Source organism: Sceloporus undulatus, chromosome 1 (assembly GCF_019175285.1).
Source record: "Sceloporus undulatus isolate JIND9_A2432 ecotype Alabama chromosome 1, SceUnd_v1.1, whole genome shotgun sequence".
Lineage (NCBI taxonomy): Eukaryota > Metazoa > Chordata > Lepidosauria > Squamata > Phrynosomatidae > Sceloporus > Sceloporus undulatus.
Genome location: NC_056522.1, coordinates 275,777,824 through 275,801,450, shown reverse-complemented (window position 1 = coordinate 275,801,450; position 23,627 = coordinate 275,777,824). Strand labels below are relative to the sequence as shown.

General features: G+C 42.8%; 1 protein-coding gene across 4 annotated transcripts in view; it reads right to left on the bottom strand.

Moving 5' to 3' along the window:
- The window catches only part of TUB (TUB bipartite transcription factor), a 212,122-nt gene that overhangs the window by 81,543 nt on the left and 106,952 nt on the right, over positions 1–23,627 (bottom strand). The window contains exon 1 of one of the 4 annotated variants that reach the window (XM_042439394.1): positions 5,354–5,650. The exons of the other annotated variants lie outside the window; for them this stretch is intronic. Coding sequence (XP_042295328.1) covers positions 5,354–5,391 — 38 coding nt within the window. The 5' untranslated portion in view covers positions 5,392–5,650. Of the gene's footprint in view, positions 1–5,353; positions 5,651–23,627 lie in introns of those variants that run through there. 4 annotated transcript variants of the gene reach the window in all.

The following is a 23,627-nucleotide window of genomic DNA, read 5'->3' as shown; positions in this document are numbered from 1 at the left end:
TGAAGTGCAACTGACAGAAACTTTCCAGGGTTTCAAGCAGCTTTATCTGGAGACTCCTGGTATTGTTTGATAGACACCCCCCCCCATCCAAGTACTAACCAAGTCCTGACTTGACTAAGCTGCCAAAATCAGATGTTATTCAGAAAGGTAGGTACGTCTATTCTTGACAGCATACAGTATAATTACAGCAGGCACCTCTGTTAGAAATTCTACCTAAAACTATTTGCTGGTGAATTTGGTGAGAGGAAAGAATCTCAGTATAAACACTACATACAGTACATGCACTATGTTCTTTCCAAGCACAGATAGAACTCTTATGCAGGAGGAAATCAAATGTACTGTAGTCAGCTAACCATATAAAACTCCAAGTTCCTATGGTGATCTTTTGCATCTTGAAAAAGACAGCTAGAAGTTTTAATCAAGAGCGATTACTTTTATGGAAAGCAAAGATTTTAATTAGCTTGCTTATATGCAATTTAAAGACAGATTTAATAACAGCAAGGGAAATGTAGCCATAGAGGTTAGATAAAAATGAGTTTTATTTAGATTTGCGTAAAAATGATGACCATCTAATTTTTTTTAAAAAATGTTTCTTCGGCATCTGAAACTAGAGACAGAAAGTGAGCCTGTAAAAGCATATATGATAAGCTGGACCCAACATTTTGGGCATAATGTTCAACTGGAAGTAACGGGGGATGTGATCTACAGATAAAATGTACATTGTGCAGTAATTTAAAAGAACACCTGTATAAGATGATGTACAGAGCCAAATAAACTGTCAAAAATGTCCCAGAATATTTCAAATCAATATAAGGGATGTCAAAATAAAGAGGACTCTTTTTTTCCCATACACGGTAGGTTTGTAAAAATGTGAAGTTTCTGGTCTAAGATTTATATGTTAATAAAAAAACCCCAGTTGATTTAGTAATGTTACCAGAAATATTTTTGTTGAGTATTGTGGATAAAGAACTAGAGAGTAAATATGGATTACCTCTTTGCTATATGACAATGGCAGCAAGAATATTATTTGTTCAAACTTGGAAATGGAGTACTGAAAATGGAAGAATGGTTTGTTAAGGCCAAAATAAAGCTGCTTCAAGTCACTTTGGAGGTATGCTGTTTAAATGACACACGGATCTTAAGAGACCAGAAGCTGAGCCAAAGCCACGCTGCAGTCCTTAGGACCAGGGCATGGCTTTGGCATGGCTTCCGACCTCTTAGGACACATGCATCATTTAAACAGCATACCTCCAAAGTGACTCGAAGCAGCTTTATTTTGGCCTGTCTGTTCAGGCCCTTAGCCCAAATAGCCAGTTGTGGGTTGCAAGTGACAGGCCAATTGAAGACTTTTTGAAAGATTGGAAACTGTTAATAAATATTGTATATACTCATGTATAAGTCTAGAAATTTTAGTCAAAAATTGACTAAAAAAACCTGAGTCGATTTATCCATGGGTCAATGTAGATACTGTAATTTTACTCTCATTTTCAAAAAAGGTAACCATCCCCTGATGAATGGAAAGAGTGTAATTTGTCCTGGAAGCACTGACCTCCCTCTATTCTCTCATCCATCCAGCCTTTAAAATGAGCACAAAGTTATGTCTGCTGGAATTTTGTAAGTTCTTTGGCATTGTTTTCCTTTGTTTCATCATTTAGATCCTTTGTTACATGCCACTAAATTTGTCCTTGACTTATCCACAGGTCATATAAAAATCCTTAATTTTGGCCCCCAAACCTGCCCTCGATTTATACATGAGGTCAGCTCATAGTTGAGTATATACAATAATTCTTTAGCAATCAAAAATCAAACAACATAATAATATATGGTTATGGTTTTTAGTAAGGGCCAATGTGGTGTAGTGGTTTGAGCACTGGCCTACAACTCTGGAGACCAGGGTTCAAATCCCCACTCAAGTATAAAAACCCTGGGTGACCTTGGGCAAGTCACATTCTCTCAGTCTCAGAGGATGGCAGTGGCAACCTCTGTCTGAAGAAACTTGCCAAGAAAACCCTATGAGTTGTCATAAGTCTAAAATGAGTTGGTGGCACACAACAACAAATGGTTTTTAGAAATTTTAGTAGGATTATTTAGTCGGATCCATAATGCTAGAATAATTTCCCTTTCTCATTACAGTCAGAATGGGGCAGGCACAGCCCTATCCTATATTAGTTATTTGTCTTCTTCTTTTTTTCTTTTTTTTTCTGTCTTTATTTTCTGAATGTACATTACTCTGATTGTAAATTGGATTGTTCGTGTTAAAACAAAAACAAAACAACTTCCTAAAGCTCTAGAGCAACTCAAAGCAGTGGCCCGTGGATGAGTGCTAGCCTGTGAACCATTGGGCTACTAATCTGCAGGAAGTTTCCACAAAACCATGAAAATATGGTAATATGGCACAAATATGGTCCTAATCCATGATACACTAGAGGGGGGAAAACAGCCACTCTGCCACACTGCAGATTGAGACAGACAACCATATCAGCATGATTCTGTGGCTATCACAACTGTGCTCCCAAACTTTTAGCAACTTGAACCACCACTGGATTCCTGGAATGAACAAGGATCTGCTACTGATCCTTTGTCATCTTTCTCCTGCTTCATTACAGCTCCCTTGCAACCAGCTCCTCCTTATTCTGCCTCCTTCCTCAGCACACAAGATGGAAAAGGGGATCCAGCTGAGATTGACAGGCATTGCTCCCCACACTTTTGACGCACACTCTTCCCCACAAAGAGTCGAAGCAGAGGCTTTGGTAGCTTATGGCAACCAAGGAGCCAATGACAGACAACAGCAGCTGGCGCTGCCATGGCGATCCCTGCTCTTCTCCATGGCAGCAAAAGCTGTAGCAGGAAGAAGGGTTACACTGACTGCCAAGCCTGCTACATGGTTCATGCTGCAAGTGGGGTGATAGGTGCAATGGAGTGGTTCCTATGGCAATGGAGGGGGAGAGGAAATGATCTGAAGTACCTGAGGAAAGAGGCTGCCATGCTCTTCCCGCCTCCATGCCCCCCCCCAAAAGCAACTTATTTGTCAAAACCTAGGTTACAAAATCAAATTTTAAAAAATCAGCTGAGAATATATAACTTCAATGGCTTATCTAATTTCTACTTTTCTTCTCTTTCTGGACCTTTTTACTTCATAGTGTCCAGTAAATGCTACTTCATCCAAGACAAAATCCTCATCATCCTCATCACAAGGCAAGGGGCTTTCTTTGATCTCTGTAGTCTCCAGCAAAGACCAAACCCTGTCCTATATCTTGAGTTCAGTTCCACTCTGCAAGGTCTATATTTAACGCAAGGCTAGCTCTGCACAGAGGCCGCTTCTCTAGAGGAAAACTGCATGAAGCCTCACTGGTGTTCATTAGTCACATGCAATGAATGCACCTGTACCCCGCCATCTGTGCCTTCATCACCTGTGACAAATTGCACTGTGCCTTCATACAACTCCCAACATGGAATGTCACATAAGAGTAGAAATTGGTCTTGGGAGAAGTCTCCCTAAGAAGGCAGGCAGAGCAAAAGCTGAGCTCCAGCTGCAGGGCAAGATCTGGTACCTGCTCTGCACTGGAGACAAGAGAAACCATTCAGCAAAGCCCGCTTCTGGGCTGGAAACCTCCTCCCATATGCCCTTGCAATTCAATGGAAACAGAAGACCTCACGGGTTGCTTTCTGGTAGCAGGAAGGAATCCACGTGTACCAAGGTAAAGGATGGTGCAAACAGGAGGGTTTATTTTAAATAAGTAGATAAATAGCAGCTATCAGTGATGCTGCCATCAAATAAAAGATCATCAAGATGTCATAGCATGTGAATAAAAGTGAAGGCACCCACATGTGCATGCACACACATCCACACACACAATATTCTGTGGATGGCAATTTCAAAAATACAAGAGTCTCAAGCATTACTCTGCCTTAATACATATTCACTGAAGAGAAATTGGGTCAAGAAAAGGAGGGAATGGGAGGGCGACTACCCTGAGAGCTGACTTATTACAGTGGTTCCTTGGGGTTTGCTGGAGTTTGGTTTCAGGACTGCTGTGGATCCTAAAATCCATGGATACTCAAGTCCCATTACAGAGAATGGGGCATAATAAAATGGTGCCTCTTATTTTAAAAAATGGCAAAAAATGGCGGTTTGCTAACTGGGCTGGTTGGTTTTTTTTTTAATATTTCCAAGTGGCGGATGGTTGACTCCGTGGATAAAGAATCTGTGGAGACAGAGGGCCAACTGTATAGTAAAGGTGAAGCACCTCAAAACATTCACTGTGGCAACGACATGTAGGCAGGACTCCATTGGGGTCCATGTTGCCATCCTGAAGACAAAGAGTTCCTCCTGCAAACTCCCTAAAAGCCAAGATTGGAATGTCCAACTGTTGGCTGTATTATTATTATTATTATTATTATTATTATTATTATTATTATTATTATTGTGGTCCCTTGGCTCCAAGACCCTGCATGGAGACCAAAATCCATAGGGGCTCAAGTCCCCTTAAGTCCGGTGCTGTGGTGAAAAGGCATTATAGAAAGCAGCAAAATCAAGCTTTGCTTTTTGGAAGGTATATCTTTCAAAACATATTTTCAAGCTGCAGATGCTTGAATCTGTGGATAAAAAAGAATATCTCTAGATATGGAGGGCTGGCTGTCTGGTTATTTCTCCGTGATTTAAAGGCTGGCATTGGACAGAAGAAAGGGTGCCGGGTGCCTCCTCTTCCAAGCCGTTGTCCAAGGCCAAGGCCCTCTTCCCCCCGCAGGGCCCTTGCTTCCCCTCCCCTTCTCCCCGAGTCCCAACAGCTGGGCACTGCCTTGCCCTGGGGGCCCCCTTGGAAAGAGAGAGAGAGAGAGAGAGAGGCCAAGGAAGGAGCCAAAACTTCTGGCCAGGCAAGGGCTGCCCTGCGCTCCCTGCCCGGCTTTTCTGGGCTTGTGTACCTTGGAGCTGCTCCTGCTCTCTGGTGCCCCTGCCATCCTGGCAGGACTGGCTCAGGGGCAGCCAGGGGCAGCCCAGCTCCTCCTTCCCCAGGACCTGTCCCCCTCCATGCCCCAGAAGCAGGACTGGCAGCCTGGGTCTTTGCTGCTGCCTTTCCCTGAAGGTCCCTTTCCAGTCCTCCATGCCCACCTGCTGCCCTCCAAAAGGTCCTCCTCCCTGCTGAGTCGATGCTGGTGCCTAGCTGCTCCTGCTGCCCTTTCCCCTCCCTCCCTCCCTTCCCAGCCGGACTCCCAGCCTGGCTGCCACAGCTGTCCCTCGCAGGCTCTGGCCTCCTTGGCGGAGGGGACACACACACACACACCTTCGGGGGGGGGAGGACTGTCTGCCTTGGCTTTCCCCGGAGGCAGGATTGGAACCCAGGGCCAGTCCTACCTGTAAGGGATCCAGTCCGCCTGGTGCCTTGAAGTCATCGCTGGCCGCCGAGGGCGCTACGGGCTGCCAGGGGCTCCGAGGAGGCTCCGGGGTCGCCACTCCCAGCAGCCCCAGCAGAAGAGGAAGGAGCAGGAGACCCAGCAGCCCCGGTGGCTCCCGGGCAGCATCCTCCGCCCGGCCGCCCCAGCCCCAGCCCCGGCCCCGGCAGCAGCAGCAGCAGCAGCAGCAGCGCAGACATCGGGGGCAGGCGGCTCTAAGGCATGGCGCTCCCCGGAGGGAGCCTGGACCTTCAGCAGCAGAAGCAAGAGCAGCAAGAGCAGCAGGAGGAGGAGGAGGAGGAGGAGAGCCCCGAAAGAAGGCTCCGCCAATCAGGGCACGCAGCACACACATACACAACACACACACACAAGGCCCCCGGAGCAGCCCCAGAGGCCGAGAGTGGCCACTGCACCGGCTGCCCAGGGCCAGGATTCGAAGCCAGCTCCCCAGAGCCCTCCCTCGCCCAGCCCTCTGGCCAAAGAACTGGACCCAATGGAGCAAGGGAGGCAAGCTGCAGGAGAAGAAGAGCTTCCAGCTCAACATTAGGAGGCACTTCCTGACAGTCAGGGCTGTTCGACAGTGGAACACACTCCTTCCTCGGAGTGTAGTGGAGTCTCCTTCCCTGGATGGCCATCTCTTGGGGATGCTTCGATTTGGATTTCCTGCATGGCAGAATGGGGTTGGACTGGATGGCCTTTGGGGTCTCTTCCAACTCTATAATTCTCTGATTCTAGGGCTCAGAAGCAAGCACTGACCCTCATACAAGTCAAGTCAGCTTGGGTTTTTTTGTTTTTGTTTTCTAACCCCCTCTTTGAAAGTGTAAAGATGGATACAACCAAGTATGGAAGTGAGGAATGACCAAGCCCTTGGAGAGTCAGCCTTCCTTATCCATGGATTTTTTTTATCCACAGTTTCAAGCATCCACAGTTTGAAACTATCCCCCCAAAAAGTATACATTCCAAACAGCAAACCTTGATTTTGCCATTTTATATAAGAGACACCACTTTGCTCTGTCATTATATTTAATGGGACTTAAGCATCCAAGGATTTTGTTATCATGGAACCAAACCATAGTGAATAACAAGGGCCACTGCATTCCCCATCCCCCTCAGCAGCTGGGAAAGCTGGACAGTTAAGAAAGAAGACAGGAGGAAAACCAATTCAGCTGAGGCATGGTGCTAGGGTCCCCTGGGTGGCCCAAAAGGCAAACAAGTGGGTCCCACAACAGATCGAGCCAGAACACGCCCAAGAAGCTAAGGAGACTACACTGAGGCTGTCCTACTCTGGGCATATCATGAGAAGAAAGGACTCCCTGGGAAAGGCAATGATGCTAGGAAAGGCGGAGGGCAGTACCAAGAGAGGAAGACCCCATGCCAGATAGATGGGCTCCCAGGAAGGAGACCAGGAGTTTATCCTGTGAATATCTCAGAAAAATTGCATAATTACGCGTAACAATTTCACACAACATCACACAAAACCCACCACCAAACTGGTCACAAAGAAGCTTTAACAAAGAAGTCACAAAGAAGCAATCGTTTTACTTTTGGAATTTCAGAGAGAATGCATTTCCAATATCGCTTTATTTGCACAAGTGCATGTGATAATCATTTGTGCAATTACTCGTCATTTCCGTTTCATTTGTGAGATGCTTTAAATCTGTTTTAATCTCCCTTTAATGCCGAAATCAGCCCCAGTGAATAAACTCCTGGGGAGTGTATATGGAGTTTATCACATGGGAGGCATCCCATGCAGAAATGGGATTTAAAATGGGATTTTAAAACCCCCAAAACTAGGAAGACGTGCAAAAGCACTATTGATTTTCAGACACATCAGAGTTAACACAACATTAAACTGGCTAGAAAGTTGACAAAACGTGATTCCTTTTACTTTCAGGGAGTTCTGGAAGTAAAAAGAATCACATTTTGTCTACCTTTTAATGTTGCGTTAATGCACCTTAACAGTGACAGGGTCTGAATATCATTTGCACTTTTACATGTCTTTTCTACTTTCTGTCCAGGTTAATGCTGGGTTAACCCAGATGTCATCTGATAATAAATCTGCTTTTGTGGTTTGTTTGTTTTTTTCACTTTAAATTCCATTTTTGCACAGGATCCCTCCCATGTGATAAACTCCTATGGGCCTGAGCCTTCAGGAACTGAAGTAGAGGCACTGGCATCACCAGAGCTAGTGTCACCTGGTGAGGAAACCCATGGTGTCACCCCTTATTGACCACCTCCACCTCCTCCTCCTCCTCCTCCCATTTCACACCATACAGAATCCTTAGTAATGCTTTTTTTGCACTAATGTTACTCATCAATCATAATTCCATCTAACACTGAATGTCATGCTAATAGTCGTGACACAGAGGAAGAATACTGAAGAATTTGTAGTGTGTTCTAGATTTAATAGATTATTTGTGGTAGCACAGGACCTTTGGGCTGGAGGAAACCACCATAAAAAAATTGGTTACAAGTGATTGCTGAATGTTAGGTAAGCCATGCTAGTCTGTTTCAATTAAAAGGATGGTAATGTTTTGTCAATGAAATCTTGTGGTATGGTAAAGACCAACAATTTTTATTGGGCATAAGTTTTTTATAGACTGCAGCCCAGTGTATCAGATACATTGTGGGTAGGCCTCAAGTTGCTGGATATCCTCAAGTTAGTGGATATTTATACATGGGGGTCCCATCCTGGTAGAAAATAGAAAATTAAAAGGGGAGTTGGAAACGTAAAACAAAAGCTTGTGCCAAATAAAAATATGTGTTTAAGGTGCCACATGACTATTGTTCTTGGTGCAGCAGAGTAACACAGCTATCCACCTCAAAAAAGGCTAACCAATATCACTTAATATAAACTTTTGTAGAATTTTGTAGCCAACTTCACTATTCATGTATGCCAGGAACCTGTTTAGTCTCACTGTTCCAGACTAAGAAGGTTCTTGCTCTGGAGAACTAAATTCCTCAGGTTTTGCTTCCCTGACAGATTTCATCATTTTCCCTATGGTACCAATTAAATTTCTAAAACAAGAGATGGTGAGGTCAAGGTGTCAGTTGGACCAGACTGCAGATCTGGGGCATGGACATGTTTCCAATACTTTGGGACTTCTGCAGTAGTAATAGGAAGAAGCAAACTTGTGAAGAAGTTCTAATCATGTATTTTTCTTCACCAACTTGGTAATCTGCCCATTGAAGACCGTTCAGCTATTTTAACTGTAATAGCTAAGATTTTGCTGACCCCCTGTGAGGATATTGTGGACCCCCAGGATTCAGTAGACCACAGGTTAAGAAGTGTTACTTTGAATGATTTTACATTGCTTCAAAGTAGTAATGTTTTAATATGGTATTAAAACAGTATTTTAAAAGTTTTTATTATTAAGGCCTGGGACAGACGGATTGGCTGAGGGTGCTCCACCCATACGTGCCTCAACCCTAGCACATGATGAGGGCGTAACAATGGTGGTGCCCTGTACAGATGGGCACCGCCATTGTTACATGCAGGACGCCTAGCGTCCGCACGTCGCAGCACCATTATGACGTTGCGAGTGTGCCATTGGCGCACTGCAGCATCATAATCGCACTGCAAGAAGAACCCGCTTTTTGCGGGTTCTTTTTGCTCCGCGAGGAAGTCCCGCGGTCTGGAGGCTGCGGATTCCCCGTGGAGCAAAACTAGGCGCCGGCAGACTATACCTGTGTTATAGTAGTGTTAGTGTCAAAGAGCCTAAAAGAGCAGCCTTTTATAATGGGCAGTCTTATAAGAGACGGGCCTAAGTTTGTTTAGATGTTCCTTATTTTAATTTTTACATGAGCTGCCTTGGGTCCCGTGTGATGAGAAAGGTAGGATATGAACTAAATAACTAAATATGCAACCAAGTGAGCCTGTATGTGTATGTGTAAATGCATGTGTACATCTGTATTTACAATGGCAGTACATATGCAACTTTGCTTTTACAACCCTGAAATGAATGCATTGGAGAGAAAAATATGTCCAGCGGCTTCCATAGAAGAACGTAGGCATAAGTCACTGACAGGTTTCCAGCCTGCATGTCTTATGGAGAATAAAAAGCGAAATAATGTGCAAATATATTTTAAGCTGTATTTAATAAGTTTATATTTTCAATTCAAGGTGCTGGTGATAAAACTCTAAGCCCTAAATGGCTTGGAACCTCTGTACTTGAAGAATTTGTTCTTGTTGTTGTGTGCTTTCAGGTCACTTCTGACTTATGGCAATGGTAAGGCAAATCTATCATGGGGTTTTCTTGGCAAGATTTGTTCAGAGAGGTTTCTGGTGTTCCCTTCCTGTGAGGCTGAGAGGGTGTGAGTTTTCATGGCCAAGTGGGGATATGATCCCTGGTCTCCAGAGTCATAGTCCAATGCTCAAACCACTATATTACACTGGCTCTCTATTTGAAGGACTACCTCTCCTATATATAGTGTCTCAAAACTGGTATCTGCTAGAGGAGCCCTGCTCTGTGTCCCACTGCTGGGAGTGAGACATGATGTGGGGACATGGGAGGCTCCATCTTGCACATCTGTAATCTAGATGATCCTTGGAGTACCTTCTCACTTAGGGTTGCCATATCCCGCCGGGGGGGCGGGACTTTCCCGGTTTGGGGCAGGTCCGCACGGCCCTGCCCCGGTTTGGCACCGCCCTCGGGATCCCCCCCCCTCAACGGACGCCAGGCAGGGAATGGGTCTCGCCTCGGCGAGGCCCTTTTCCGCTGCCTTGTCACCTCCTCCGCCGGCCAGGGAGGCGGCCTGGCAGCGGGAAAGGGTCTCGCCTGGGGGGGGCACTTTTCCGCTGCCTTGTCGCCTCCTCCGCCAGCCAGGGAGGCGGCCTGGCAGCGGGAAAGGGTCTCGCCTCACCGGGGCCCTTTTCCACTGCCTTTCCGCCTCCTCCGCCGGCCAGGGAGGCGGCCTGGCAGGGGAAAGAGCCTTTCCTCTTCTTTCTCCTCCTCCTCTTCTTCTGCCTCCTCTCCTCCTCCTCTTCTTCTTCTTCTTCTTTATCTTCTTCCTCCTCCTCTTCTTCTTACTACTCTCCTCCTCCTCCCCCTCCTCCTCTTCCTCCTCTTCTTCTTCTTCCTCCTGTCCTCCTCCTCCTCCTCCCCTTCTTCTTCATCTTCTCCCTCCTCCTCTTCTTCTCCACCTCATCCCCCTCTTCCTCCCCTTTTTCTTCCTCTCTACTTCCTCTTCATCCTCCTCCTTTTCCCCTCTTCCTCCTCCTCTTCCTCCTTTTCTTCTTCTCCTCTTCCTCCTCCTCTGCTTCTTCCACTCTTCCTTCTCTTCTGGTTTTTGGACAGAAAGGGAAGCACATTTCTGCCATCTGTCTAGGAATAATGCCAAATGTCCTCCATTTTGATCATGCCTAAGAAACATATATTTATATGAATTATTTTAAAAAAAATCATCAATTTTTTGTGTGTCCTCCATTTTAAAAAATATGCCCTACATTTGAAAAATTTGTCCTACATTTGTCCCGGTTTGGAGGTCCTGACTTATGGCAACCCTATTCTCACTGTACAATTTTCTTTTATGCCTTATGGTCCATGTCCCTTTTCCTCCACACACACTGCTACATGATGGTTTTGCACAAAATCAGTGTTGCTGAGGATTCAAGCATGTTCTAAAAAGAGACATATGAAAAACCCATTAAAATTAGCACTAGAATAGTGTGAGATGGATCTGAAAGAAAGTGACCCAGAAACAACTATGTCTGATGTTGTAATAGCACTTTGAGATCTCCTGAGATGTAGGCTATAAAGCTTGCATTCTTTCTGGACTATATAGCTACATCACCACTAGGATGCTAGGCCATAGGAGATGAATACAAACTCCTGTGTTACACTGACTGTTTTAACCTTGCCTTTTGAGAAGAATTACTTGAAGTATTTGGAAGCAGAGGCTCACAAGAATTATGATTTTATCAGAGGAATTTGAAGTGTGTAAAGTACAACAGACTGCTTGAGGAGTTCATTCGCAAACTTTTAAAAGGTTCTCTTTGAACCTCTGGGCTATTTGAATAGGTAGAAGTATTTGCATTATTTTGATGGGAGGAGGTGGTGTTTTATGAACAAATATAAAAGCACTATATTGGATGAGTGGTTTTCTCTATTTTATTCAAGGGCTGGGAGCACACTGCGCATGAGGAAAGGCAAGAATCAAAAGTGTTTACAGAAAAAAATGCTGTAAGTGGAGGAAGAGAGAGAGAGAGAGAGAAGTTTGGCAGTTCCTCCCTCTTAGAGACATTTTTGGATTTGTGTTGCTTCTATTCCTCCTACTTTGTTATATTTTCTTCCCATCTTTTCTCTCTAATTTAATGTGTGTGTGTGTGTGTGTGTGTGTGTGTGTGTGTGTGTGTGTGTAGACGTTTTCCTGGAAGAACTGATAGGTTTTATGTATCCCATTTTCTGTAAAACCAGTGTCCATCAATAGCAACTAAATTGGCCAGCTTTTGTACAGCAGCAATGGTTTGTCAGTGTAAAATGTTACATATTTTAAAATTTTTATAATGATTAATTTTAAAATTTTAATTTTAATTTTTTGAGGAGCAAACTTTGTATTTTGATTCCCATATCTAATTAATGATCCATTGTCTACTGGGAAGCCTATCAGATCAGAATGCACAGGGAAGCCATTGAAATCCATAAACACCTGCACAACTTCAACAGGAAAGAAGAAACCCTTAAAGTAAATAACATTTGGCTACCAGTCCTGAAAAACATCAAAATCAAGACCCAGCAAGTGCAAATGTAAGCCACCCAGGATCAGGGGGACTGCCTAGTAGACAATGGATCAAACAGATACCCTGAGATCTTGCCATTCAATAACAGATCAACACAGAGATTAACATGTAAATCACTTCCTCTCAACCAAGAATCACGCAGTATGCATATACCCCACTCACTCCCATGCCAGCATTCTCTGAAGATGCCAGACACAGATGGTGGCAAAACGTCAGGAATAAATGCTTCCAGAATAAGACCATATAGCCTGAAAACCCCACAAAAAACTATATTTAAAAATTGTCTGACATTTCCTATCCCCTGTGTTCTACGATATGACACGACTACCTCACCAGGCTTCCTGATACTATCAAGTTGGCGTGGTTGATGGTACAAAAGCTACTGAGAGATCCAGCAAAACCAGAAGGGACTACTACTCCCTGTGTAGCTCCTGACACAGATCATCTAGTAAAGTGACCAAGACAGCCTGTCCTTTAACCAGGCCTGCAGCCACTTTGATATTGATCCAGGTAATGCAAGATACTCTGGAGTTCAGTTTCCACCATAGGCTCAAGCACCTTATCCAAAAATCTTACCCACCTCTCCTCATGGATCAAAGTGGGGAACAAGAATAGATCAACACACAACACATAACATCAGTCAGGGGAAAATGCATGAACCAATCAGAATTCATAACAGCAATTCAAATAAACAAATAAGACCAGCACATATCAAAACAATAAATCCACAGTTTGAAAATTCACAATTTAAATTCAAGGTATAAGAACAGCCCATTTCAACTATCACTCTTGCAGGAGTTATACTGTCTTCTAAGAGGGTAATAATTACTCTCCCAACCCATTTATCCAGACCTTGGGCTAGCTTGAGAAACTGAGTCAAGCAAAGGTTGGTTATTAAAGTGGTCAGCATTTGCAAAGAAAGCAACACAAATATATAGAATCATAGAATCATAGAGTTGGAAGAGACCACAAGGGCCATCCAGTCCAACCCCCTGCCATGCAGGAACTCACAATCAACGAATCCCTGGCACGTAGCTATCCAGCCTCTGTTTAAAGATCTCTAAGGAAAGAGACTCCACTACACTCCGAGGGAGTGTGTTCCACTGTCGAACAGCCCTTACTGTCAGGAAGGTTCTCCTAATGTTGAGGTGGAATCTCTTTTCCTGTAGCTTGCATCCATTGTTTTGGGTCCTGTTCTCTGGAGCAGCAGAAAACAAGCGTGCTCCTTCCTCAATATGACATCCCTTCAAATATTTAAACAGGGCTATCATATCACCTCTTAACCTTCTTTTCTCCAGGCTAAGCATCCCCACCTCCCTAAGTCATTCTTCATAGGACATGGTTTCCAGACCTTTCACCATTTTAGTCGCCCTCCTTTGGACATGCTTCAGTTTCGCAATGTCCTTTTTGAATTGTGGTGCCCAGAACTGGACACAATATTCCAGGTGAGGCCTGACCAAAGCAGAATAGAGTGGCACTATTACTTCTCTTGATCTAGACACTATACTTTTATTGATGCACCCTAAAATTGCATTGGCCTTTTTAGCTGCCGCATCACACTGTTGACTCATGTTCAACATGTGGTCTACTTGGATTCCTGGATCCCTTTGACATGTAGTCTCATTCAGCCAGGTGTCCCCCATCCTATATCTGTGCATTTTATTTTTTCGCCCTAAGTGCAGTACCTTACATTTCTCCATGTTGAATTTAATTTTGTTTGCTTTGGCCCAGATTTCTAATCTATTCAGGTCATTTTGAATTTTGATCCTGTCCTCTGGATTATTAGCTATTCCTCCTAATTTCGTGTCATCTGCAAATTTGATGAGTATGCCCCCAATTCTGTCATCCAAGTAATTGACCCCACTGGTCACTTCTCTCCAGGATGAAAGGAAGCCATTGTTGAGCACCCTTTGGCTTCGGCCAGTCAACCAATTACAAATCCATGTAACAGTTACCTTGTCTAGCCCACATTTTACAAGCTTGTTTTCAAGAATGTCATGGGGAACTTTGTCAAAGGCCTTACTGAAATCAAGATATACTATATCCACAGCATTCCCTTCATCTACCAAGCTGGTAATTTTATCAAAGAAAGAGATCAGATTTGTCTGGCATGACTTCTTTCTCTGAAACCCATGTTGACTTTTTGTGATTATGGAATTGCCATTTAGATGTTCACAGACTCTCTGTTTAATTATTTGCTCTAGAATCTTTCCTGGTATTGATGTCAGACTAACTGGACAATAATTGTTGAGATCCTCCTTCCCCCCCTTTTTGAAGATGGGGACAACGTTTGCCCTCCGCCAGTCTGCTGAGATTTCTCCTGTTCTCCAGGAGTTTTCAAATATTATTGCCAATGGCTCCGATATTACATTTGCCAGTTCTTTTAATACCCTTGGATGTAGTTCATCTGGTCCTGGAGACTTAAATTCATTTACATTAACAAGATATTCCTGTACTATCTCTTTACTTATTCTTTGCTGAAATTCCCCTATTCTGTCCTCTGCTCCATTACCCTCAGGTTGAGCACCGTTTTCCTTTTCTGAGAAGACTGAGGCAAAGAAGGTGTTGAGTAATTCTGCCTTTTCTCTGTCCCCTGTTAGCATTTTGCCATCTTCTCCACGCAGTGGCCCTACCATTTCCTTCTTCTTCCTTTTGCTGTGGATGTATCCAAAACAGCCCTTTTATTGTTTTTAATCTCTCTAGCAAGCCTGAGTTCATTCTGCTCTTTAGCTTTTCTGACTTTGCCCCTACACATGCCTGCTATTTCTTTGAATTACTTTTTTGTGATTTCCCCCTTTTCCCATTTCTTATACATGTTCCATTTAAAACTTAGCTCAGTTGAAAGTTCCTTATTCATCCATCCTGGTTTCTTGAGACACCTCCCTTTTTTCTTTCACAATGGAACTGTTTGAAATTGTGCCTTTGGTATCTCCTTTTTCAGAAACTCCCATCCGTCCTGAACTCTCTTCTCTTTTAGTATTTCTGACCATGGGATCACCCTCAAAACTTCTCTAAGTTTACTGAAATCTGCTCTCCTAAAGTCTAGAATGCATGTCTGACTATGCCTGGCTTCTCCTTTCCATTGTATAACAAACTCCAGGAGAACATGGTCAGTTCCATCTGAGGATCCCACCACTTGCACTCCACTAACCAAGTCATCCTTGTTGGTTAGGGTCAGATCTAAATAGCTGACCCCCTTGTTGCCTCTTCCATCTTTTGGACAATGAAATTGTCTTTGAGGCAAGTGAGGAATTTGCTAAACCTTGAGGATTTGACTGAGTTTGAATTCCAGCAAATATCAGGATAGTTGAAGTCACCCATCACTACTACATTTCTCCTTTCTGAGTGTGTGGTCATCTGTTCTAAAAAGGCATCATCCAATTCCTCCATCTGATTTGGGGGTCTGTAGTAGACTCCCACCATTACATCCTTGTTTCCCTCCTCTTTAATTTTTATCCAGATGCTCTCCACCTGGCTTCCAGGATTGATGTCCTGGATCTCTACACTGGTGTAAATGTCCCTGACATATAGTGCATAATCATATAGTGATTATGTATTTTCTCTGGATAATGATTAACCATCCATTATGAAGCCTTGCCCTCCCTCCAGTCCATCTGCCTTGGTCCAGACCTCGGAGGTTGAGAGGAACTGCTGGACCTCTTACCCTTTCCCTCCACCACTCCCTTCTCCTTCTGTGTCATGTCTTTTTAGATTGTAAGCCTGAGGGCAGGGAACCGTCTAACTAAAAAGATTGCATGTACAGCGCTGTGTAAATTTACAGCGCTTCATAAATAAAGGTTAATAATATTCCTCCTCCTTTCCTGTTTGGCCTGTTTCTCTTGAAAAGGTTATATCCATCTATTTCTATATTCCAATCATGAGACTCATCCCACCAGGTTTCAGTGATGCCTATTATATCATATTTGCTTTGTTGTACTAGGAGTTCGAGTTCATCTTGCTTATTTCCCATGCTCTGTGCATTAGTGTAGAGACATTGCAGACCATGGGTCCCTTTTACTTGCTACCTGTGCAAGTTTTTTTGCCTCCCACTGTTGGGTCCTTGCACTATTTGTCTTGTTTCCTCTTTGTCAGTTTGACTATTTTCTCCAGCCTTTTTGCCTCCCCCACGAAACTCAGTTTAAAGCTCCCCTGATCAAATTCTTGAGACTGTTCACAAAAACATTTCTTCCAACTGGCGTGAGATGCAACCCGTCTATTGCAAGAAATCCCTCCTCATGGAACCGCAGCCCATGATCAAAGAATCCAAATCGTTCTTCAGTGGCATCATCTGCGGAGCCAGTTGTTCACATCCGCTATTTTCCTCTCCCTTCCTGGACTATGCCCTTCGATTGGCAGAAGAGACGAGATGACAACTTGTACATCCATTTCTTTCAGCTTCCTACCAAGAGCCTCATAATCCCTTCTGATGTTCTGAAGGCTGTGTCTTGCAGTATCATTGGTTCCCACGTGGACCAAAAGGAAGGGGTATTGGTCAGTAGGCTTGACCAGTCTTGCCAGTCTCTCTGTCACATCACGGATCTTTGCCCCGGGGAGACAACACACCTCTCAAGACATCTTGTCAGGCCTACAAATCACTGCTTCTGTACTCCTCAGCAAGGAGTCCCCCACTATGACCACAAGCCTCCTCCGAGCTTAGCAGCAACTGTTCCCTCTGGTGGAACTCTCAGGCTCCCCTGCTCTGTCCCTGATAGCTGCTCTTCCTCATCCTCCTTGATAAGGGAAAGATCTTCAAATCGATTCTCTAGCTGCAGGCTCCCAGAACAATCCCTTCTTGGCCTACTTCTCTGTGCGACATTCCTCCAGCTGTCTGCCTCCTGTGTATGTGAAGTGACCTCCTCCACCCCAGCAGCTTCCTCTGTGTGGTACTCATCCAATATTGTTAGTTCTGTTGTGTCCAGGAAATTCTCTTGCTCCCTAATATGCTGAAGTGTAGCTACTCTGGACTCCAGCTGCTGTACTTTCTCCTCCAAGAGTGCTACCAACTTGCATTTGGTGCATGTGAAGTTCTTCACTTCTGTAGGCAAGAAGACAAACATCCCACAAGTGCTGCATGTGACTGCAGTAGTTCCCTCAGTGTCCATATTGCGAAGTCTTTAGTAATCACTGAAACAGGACTGTCGGCTTCCTCCTCAAAAAAAAAAAATCCTCTGGTAACACCAATGTTGAAGCCCCTGATGACCTGGCCTTTTCACCAGTCTCTGGAAGCGAGCTCAATCTACTGTGAATATAGCTTTATAGGAATGTCCCGGCTGCTAGCTTGTACTTAAGGGTAAGGTTCTGACTAAAGCTTTGCTCCTCACATGCTGTCTCTGCTGCAGATTTCTTTGGATTAAAAAAAAATCAGTCACCACTCAAAATGGCTGCCCAACTCCTTCTCTCCTCATCCTCTCTTTGGCAGGAACTGCTCTGAAGAGGCTCTGGAAGGTGTTACATAGAGCTAGTCTGCTAGCTCCACCCCTAGTGGCTCACAGATGTGACTCACAGAAGCTCCACCCCCTCAGCAACTAGCACACTCTCCTGGAGTTTAAAAAAATTTCAAACAGTCACCACTCAAAATGGCTGCCCAGCTCCTTCTCTCCTTGTCCTCTCTCTGGCACTATTAGTAACCGCAATAGCAAGTACATTTCTATACGGCTTATCAGTGCACTTAAGCACTCCCTAAGTGGTTTACAATGTGTAAGCTAATTGCCCCCAACAAGCTGAGTACTCATTTTAGCGACCTCGGAAGGAGGCCAGGATCAGTCGACCCTGAGCCCCTGGTTGGGATTGAACTCACAACCTTGTGGTTTGTAAGTGGCTGTAGTACAGCATTTAACCATTGCACCACCAGGGCCCATACACACACACACGAAACAGACAGTTATCACTATAGAAAACAGTGTTATAGCTGAAACTAGGGAGTTTTTCGCACATCTAAAAAACTGACTTACCTTTCCTGGTTTGAATCCTCTTCCAGGATGCAGCTTGCATTCTTGCTTGCATTTTGCCACTGATACCACCTCCCACCTAAAACCCACCTAAAACCAAGCTAGAATCCAAGCTCAGCTGGCCGATTTGCAAAGCCAGGAAGCTCCTGACTTTGCAAATCGGCCAGCTGAGCATGGCTTCTAGGCGGGAGGTGGCATTGGCAGCAAAATGCAAGCAATAATATCTGGATGCATCCTGGAAGAGGATTCAGAATGGGCAATGTAAGTTTCAGCTTTTAGCTGGGCAAAAAACTCCTAGGATTGTATTGGTAAGGATGCCAGCTGATTCCTTAATCCATTCTTTCTGGTGTATCCTTTATCAAAAGTGAGCTGTCCGTCTTTTGTAAATGATACATGAATAATACAACAGAAATCTTTTAAAATAATTTTTCAAACATCTGTGTTTGTTAAAAACAAAGGTCTTTTATCAGCCAATATAACTAACATGAAAGCATCAGAAGCCTGTCTGTTGTCAAAATAATCTAAAACAGATTTAACAAAATAATTGATACAGATTTGCTTTTATTTAAAAATTAAATAGCCTAGTCCTGTAATGCAGCATTATTAAGGAGTAATACAATCTTCTTGAAAGACAATAAATATCTGTTCATACTTGGACATCTTGTATCTCATTCATATTCTTATTATTTTTCTTCCTTCTTAACTGTCACTCTTTGTTTTCTTTGTTATTCTGAAAATGGCATGAATGCTACTAATCTACACAACTAATTTGCCAAGGTTTGGGAAAGTCTCTAATAATCACTGTGACTCTGATCATTTTCCGTACACCTTCCCTGTTCTCTGTTAATTGGGGGTCTATAAGTATCCTCACTAATTAAAATTCCCATTTCATGTGCATTAATTATTTCCTCATTTCTGTTTTAGGTTCTCTATTTAGATAAATTGAAATCATGAAGCAAAACCAGAATTCTCTGAAGTATGAATGACATAGATGCTGAGTCTTGCTTTCTTTAAGCTAAATTAAATGCATATATATATATATATATATATATATATAGAGAGAGAGAGAGAGAGAGAGAGAGAGACATACAGATGACAAATATTTTAAAAATATGTCACTCTCTTTGATACTACTTCTGTTATCTAAAAAGGCTGTCAAGACGGATCTCTTCCGGCAGGCCTTCCCCGAATAGCAATCTAGGCCACACACCTAATATGTTTACCACATTGACTGTTCTATGCCTATTGCCTCATTGTTTATCTTAATTTGATTGTTTTATTTAAGATATTTTAATATTTTACTGTTTAATTCTGTTTTAGGGGAGGGAGGGAAAGGGGATATTGGGATTTTGTATGGAGTTTTATTATGTAAGCCGCCTCAATTATCTTTGATAGAGAGCTGGGATACAAATAACAATTTTATTTATTATTTATTAAGTTTTATCAGGCTAGAATCTTTTTAAAAATTGGGCAAATTCAGAGTGGATAACTCTCTTATTAAAACCAAATTGATTTTTAAATGCTCAACCTTGGCTGGATTATATAGATCATGGCAGTACCCTTTGCACTCTTCACCACCACCACTACATCCTTCCCAATTAATACTTCAGGCAAAATACAGGTCATTTCTGCAGCCTATAAATAGCAAAAATCTTAAGCATGTTTCCTCAGAAACATGTACAATTGGGTTCAATTGAGATTATTCATGATCATGGTACTGGTGGTGCTGATGCTGATCATCCTGCTTTCAGTGCTACAGATCCTTCCAACATGGCTTAATGAAGACTTTTTAACACCTGCAAAGTAATCAGAATAATTCCTATCGGGCAGTTAATGGGAGATGGCCTCATGTGGGGAGGAGATTGTCCAGAATGAACAGGAGCGGCTTTTCTTCCCTCTCCCCAGAAATCCTTCCCACAGGACAGTAGATGTTTTCCACCAAAAGTGAAGGGTAAAGCAGTTTTTGAGAGATTCCAGTGGTCAATGGGAGAAGATGGGACCCGCAGCTGTAGAAATTGCTTACCGTATGATAGCAGGTGGCAGATTTTTCTCTTAGGATGTGCAATTGGACCAAAATCCTAAATCACATGTTGTTGTTGTTGTGTGCCTTGAAGTCATTTCTGACTTATAGGAACCCTAAGGAGAAGTTATCATAGGGTTTTCTTGGCATCATTTATTCAAAGGGGGTTTGCCCTCACTTTCCTCTGAGAGAGTATGATTTGCCCAAGGTCACCTAGTGGGTTTCATGGCTGAGCGGGGATCGAACTCCCAGTGTCGTAATCCACAAGCCACTATTCTGTGCTCGCTCTGTAACCACACACACAATGGAACAAATCCCACTGTACTCAATGCAACAACTGACAAAGTATGGACAGGGCATAACTTCTCATGTACAAAATGATTTACGTGCTTCCATATCCCCAAATGTGAAGCATATTTTAAATATTTTGTTTCTATTGCTATATGAACATGAGCTAACCATTGTATTGCTGTGTTCAAATTATTTCTTAAGGAATCTATCTGAAGTCTGCACTGGGAAACTTTCATTTTTAACAGAATCTGTAATAAAATAATAGTTATAATTATGGGCCTTTCACTAAATGTGTTCTTGAAATGAGGAAAATAGATGCAGCCAGCTTTATTAAAAAATCCACCATATAGCAGATTTGGCTCATTACACTTGAAACGGTATGTAGCAGTACTAACAAAAATTTGTTTGTAGAAATGATTATGTATAACGTTAAACAGTCTTTTTAAAAATTATTTAACTGAAACAGAGTCATCAAATGCAAAAGAAAACCTAGGCAACATTAATCTTTCAAAACTTTCCTTCATTCCTTTACAGCTCCTGCAAAAAAGTGGTTTAATGAAATTATTGGACTGACATCAGAATAAATATTTCTGAGAAAGCAGTTTGGGCACTGTCACATTAAAATACTGAATGGCTACATGCTGTTCCTAATGTTTTCTTATTTTATTCACATGCATACCCTACCGTTTGTACCTTCTTCTAATAGAAAAGGAAAGAAACACAGGAAGGCATGATGAGACATTATACCAGCTCTTCTTCTGCTGGCTGCAGTGTACAGTTTGCAACATATAGTGCAGCCCTTTTCCCCAGCCCAGAATGCAAGTGATAGCTGGTGCTACCAGGCTGATGGAATTGGCTTGGGTGCCATTCTTCTTTATGCCACTAAACAAGCTGGCCAGGGATAATATGTTATGGCTCTCTCATCACGCTTTGTTATTTTTGATGCATAATCTCAGATTAATGGATAGCAATTTAGCAAAAGGCAAAGAGGATCAGCTTCTCAGTGTTGAGTTTCACCCAAACTAGAAGCCCAAGTAGCTTCCATGGCACAGAATGCATTTTACCAGCTTACATCAGGTTCATCTTCTCCTGCACTGGAAAAGCACAGCCTCTGCTACTGGTAACTTCCCAATTCAATTGCATGTTATATGTGGCTGCCTTTGAAAATGGTCTGGAAGCTTCCATCGGTATGGAATATAGCTTTCAAGATTTTGACAGGTTCCATTTATTCTAATCATATTTTGCCCGTGTTGAGAGAGTTTCACTAGCTGGCTGACTAGCTGGCTACATAACTACACAAAACATACAGAAATGTGTGAAAAAATGCATACATGTATGGAGTAGAAAGAGAATGAAACACAAAACAGAATATGTAGGAGAGAGAAAAACTTAATCAGGAAACTCAGATCAAGATCAACAAATCATAATAGCGACGAGCACACAATTGAACACAGTCTGAAGAATTTAAAAGCTTCAATCAACAAGAACACGCTCTGCAGAGTGAAGACTGTGAAATGAAGCACAAGGTAAATATAACTATAACAACCACACAATCAAAAACAATCCATGGAAACCAATTCTTGGCCCAAATCCTGCATAATGGAGTCTGTTGAAACCAATAGTTGGCTCTGCTCCATAATAATGCAGTCTCTGGCTCCAGTCCTGCCCCTCCAAATAAAATAACACTGGTTCCAATCCACGAAGATAGACAACCACTTCTGAAAACTTTTGAAGTCATTTCAGTATTTTTAATCAGATTAAACACAGCCTTCAAAAAAGAATAGAAAAGAAAGAAAAAGAAAAGAAAGAAAACCACCTATGCCAGTCACCAGAAAGGCCCAGAAGTAGCAATTGAGGCTTCTAAGTGTTGTTGGAGATTGTCTGTCCTTTTGAAACATATTGTGATTCAGCTGATAAGGTTGGGAAGTCCTACTAGCATGGATTTCTGGTGTTTCTGGTGATGTTTTTTTGTTGGTTTGTCTGTCATCATAGTTTAATATTCCTGTCATATATTTATCTCTATTTTCTGAATGTGGGATTTATTTTCTATACTAAAGTTTGTTTAGTGCCTATTCTGCAACAGTGATCTTTTTTGTTGTATATGATTGTACGTGAAAGCTATATGACTGAAAGCTGGAAATATTACTTTGCAGGATTAAATCCCCAAATTCCCCCATTGAGCTGTGGGAGCTATGGTTCATGTTATCCAAAAGTATTCTATAACCCCAAAATATAACTTCATTTATCTGTATCTTCCCATGAAAGACAGCGGAGTCTATGAAGGAGTATTTTAATGAAGGCAGTGGAAGGATCTCATAATAGAGGTTAGTTTCACACTTGGGAAAGGTCAAATAAATAATACTTTGTGTTAATCTTAGCAGTCTATTAGAGTTCATACCCTACACCCCTCTTGCTGGATATGGGGTTTCATAATTAATATCTAATGTCATGCATGTTTTAAGAGGTCACAATGACCTGTGGACACTAGGAAGTTATATGTGTAAGGAGTCATGCCAACCTAAGAACATGTGGGGGACCTATATAGGATTAAAGTAAACACTGTGTGCTGATCACACCTCTGCCCCCCCCCCCCCGCTCTTCACATTTCTTCTCACAATGGAAACAAAGGGAGTCCCATCGCAACAGCAGTTAAAGGCCATACCTTTCATCTCACCTCATGCTATGTTTCTATTCACCATTCCTGTCCATCTATTGAAGGATTGTCTCAAACCCAATCAATGTTTTATCACTCTGGAGTTAAGGCCACCAGCTGATCCAGCCCTTTTGTCAATTCCATGTGTTAACCATCAAGCCTTTGTTATACCGTGTGGTAACATCAAACACCCCTCAAAGGTGTGAAATAGGATATAAATATCTGCCCCAAGCTCCAGCCACTTTGCACACAAACAGGGTTTGTGTGCATAGAGGGCCCAACTCACTCTGTGTGGCCCCCAGACACTGTCTGAGCAACTCTCCATTTTCCATGGTTTTGTCTTCAGGGTGGTTCTATCACCCCTTTTAAATCCTGACTCCTCTCTATCCAACCTTCCACACCTTTCTTCCTGATAGACTTATATGGTTGGTTCTAAAGGTTGCATTGGTTTTTTATGTTTTTGTGCATCTCTGCACATTCCTCAATGAAACCCTTTTATTGACTGAAACTGGAGTGCTCTCTGCAGTTTGTATTGGTATACAAAGGTGAAAAGATCCCTGAAGTTACCCCCCTCTTGCAGGCCTT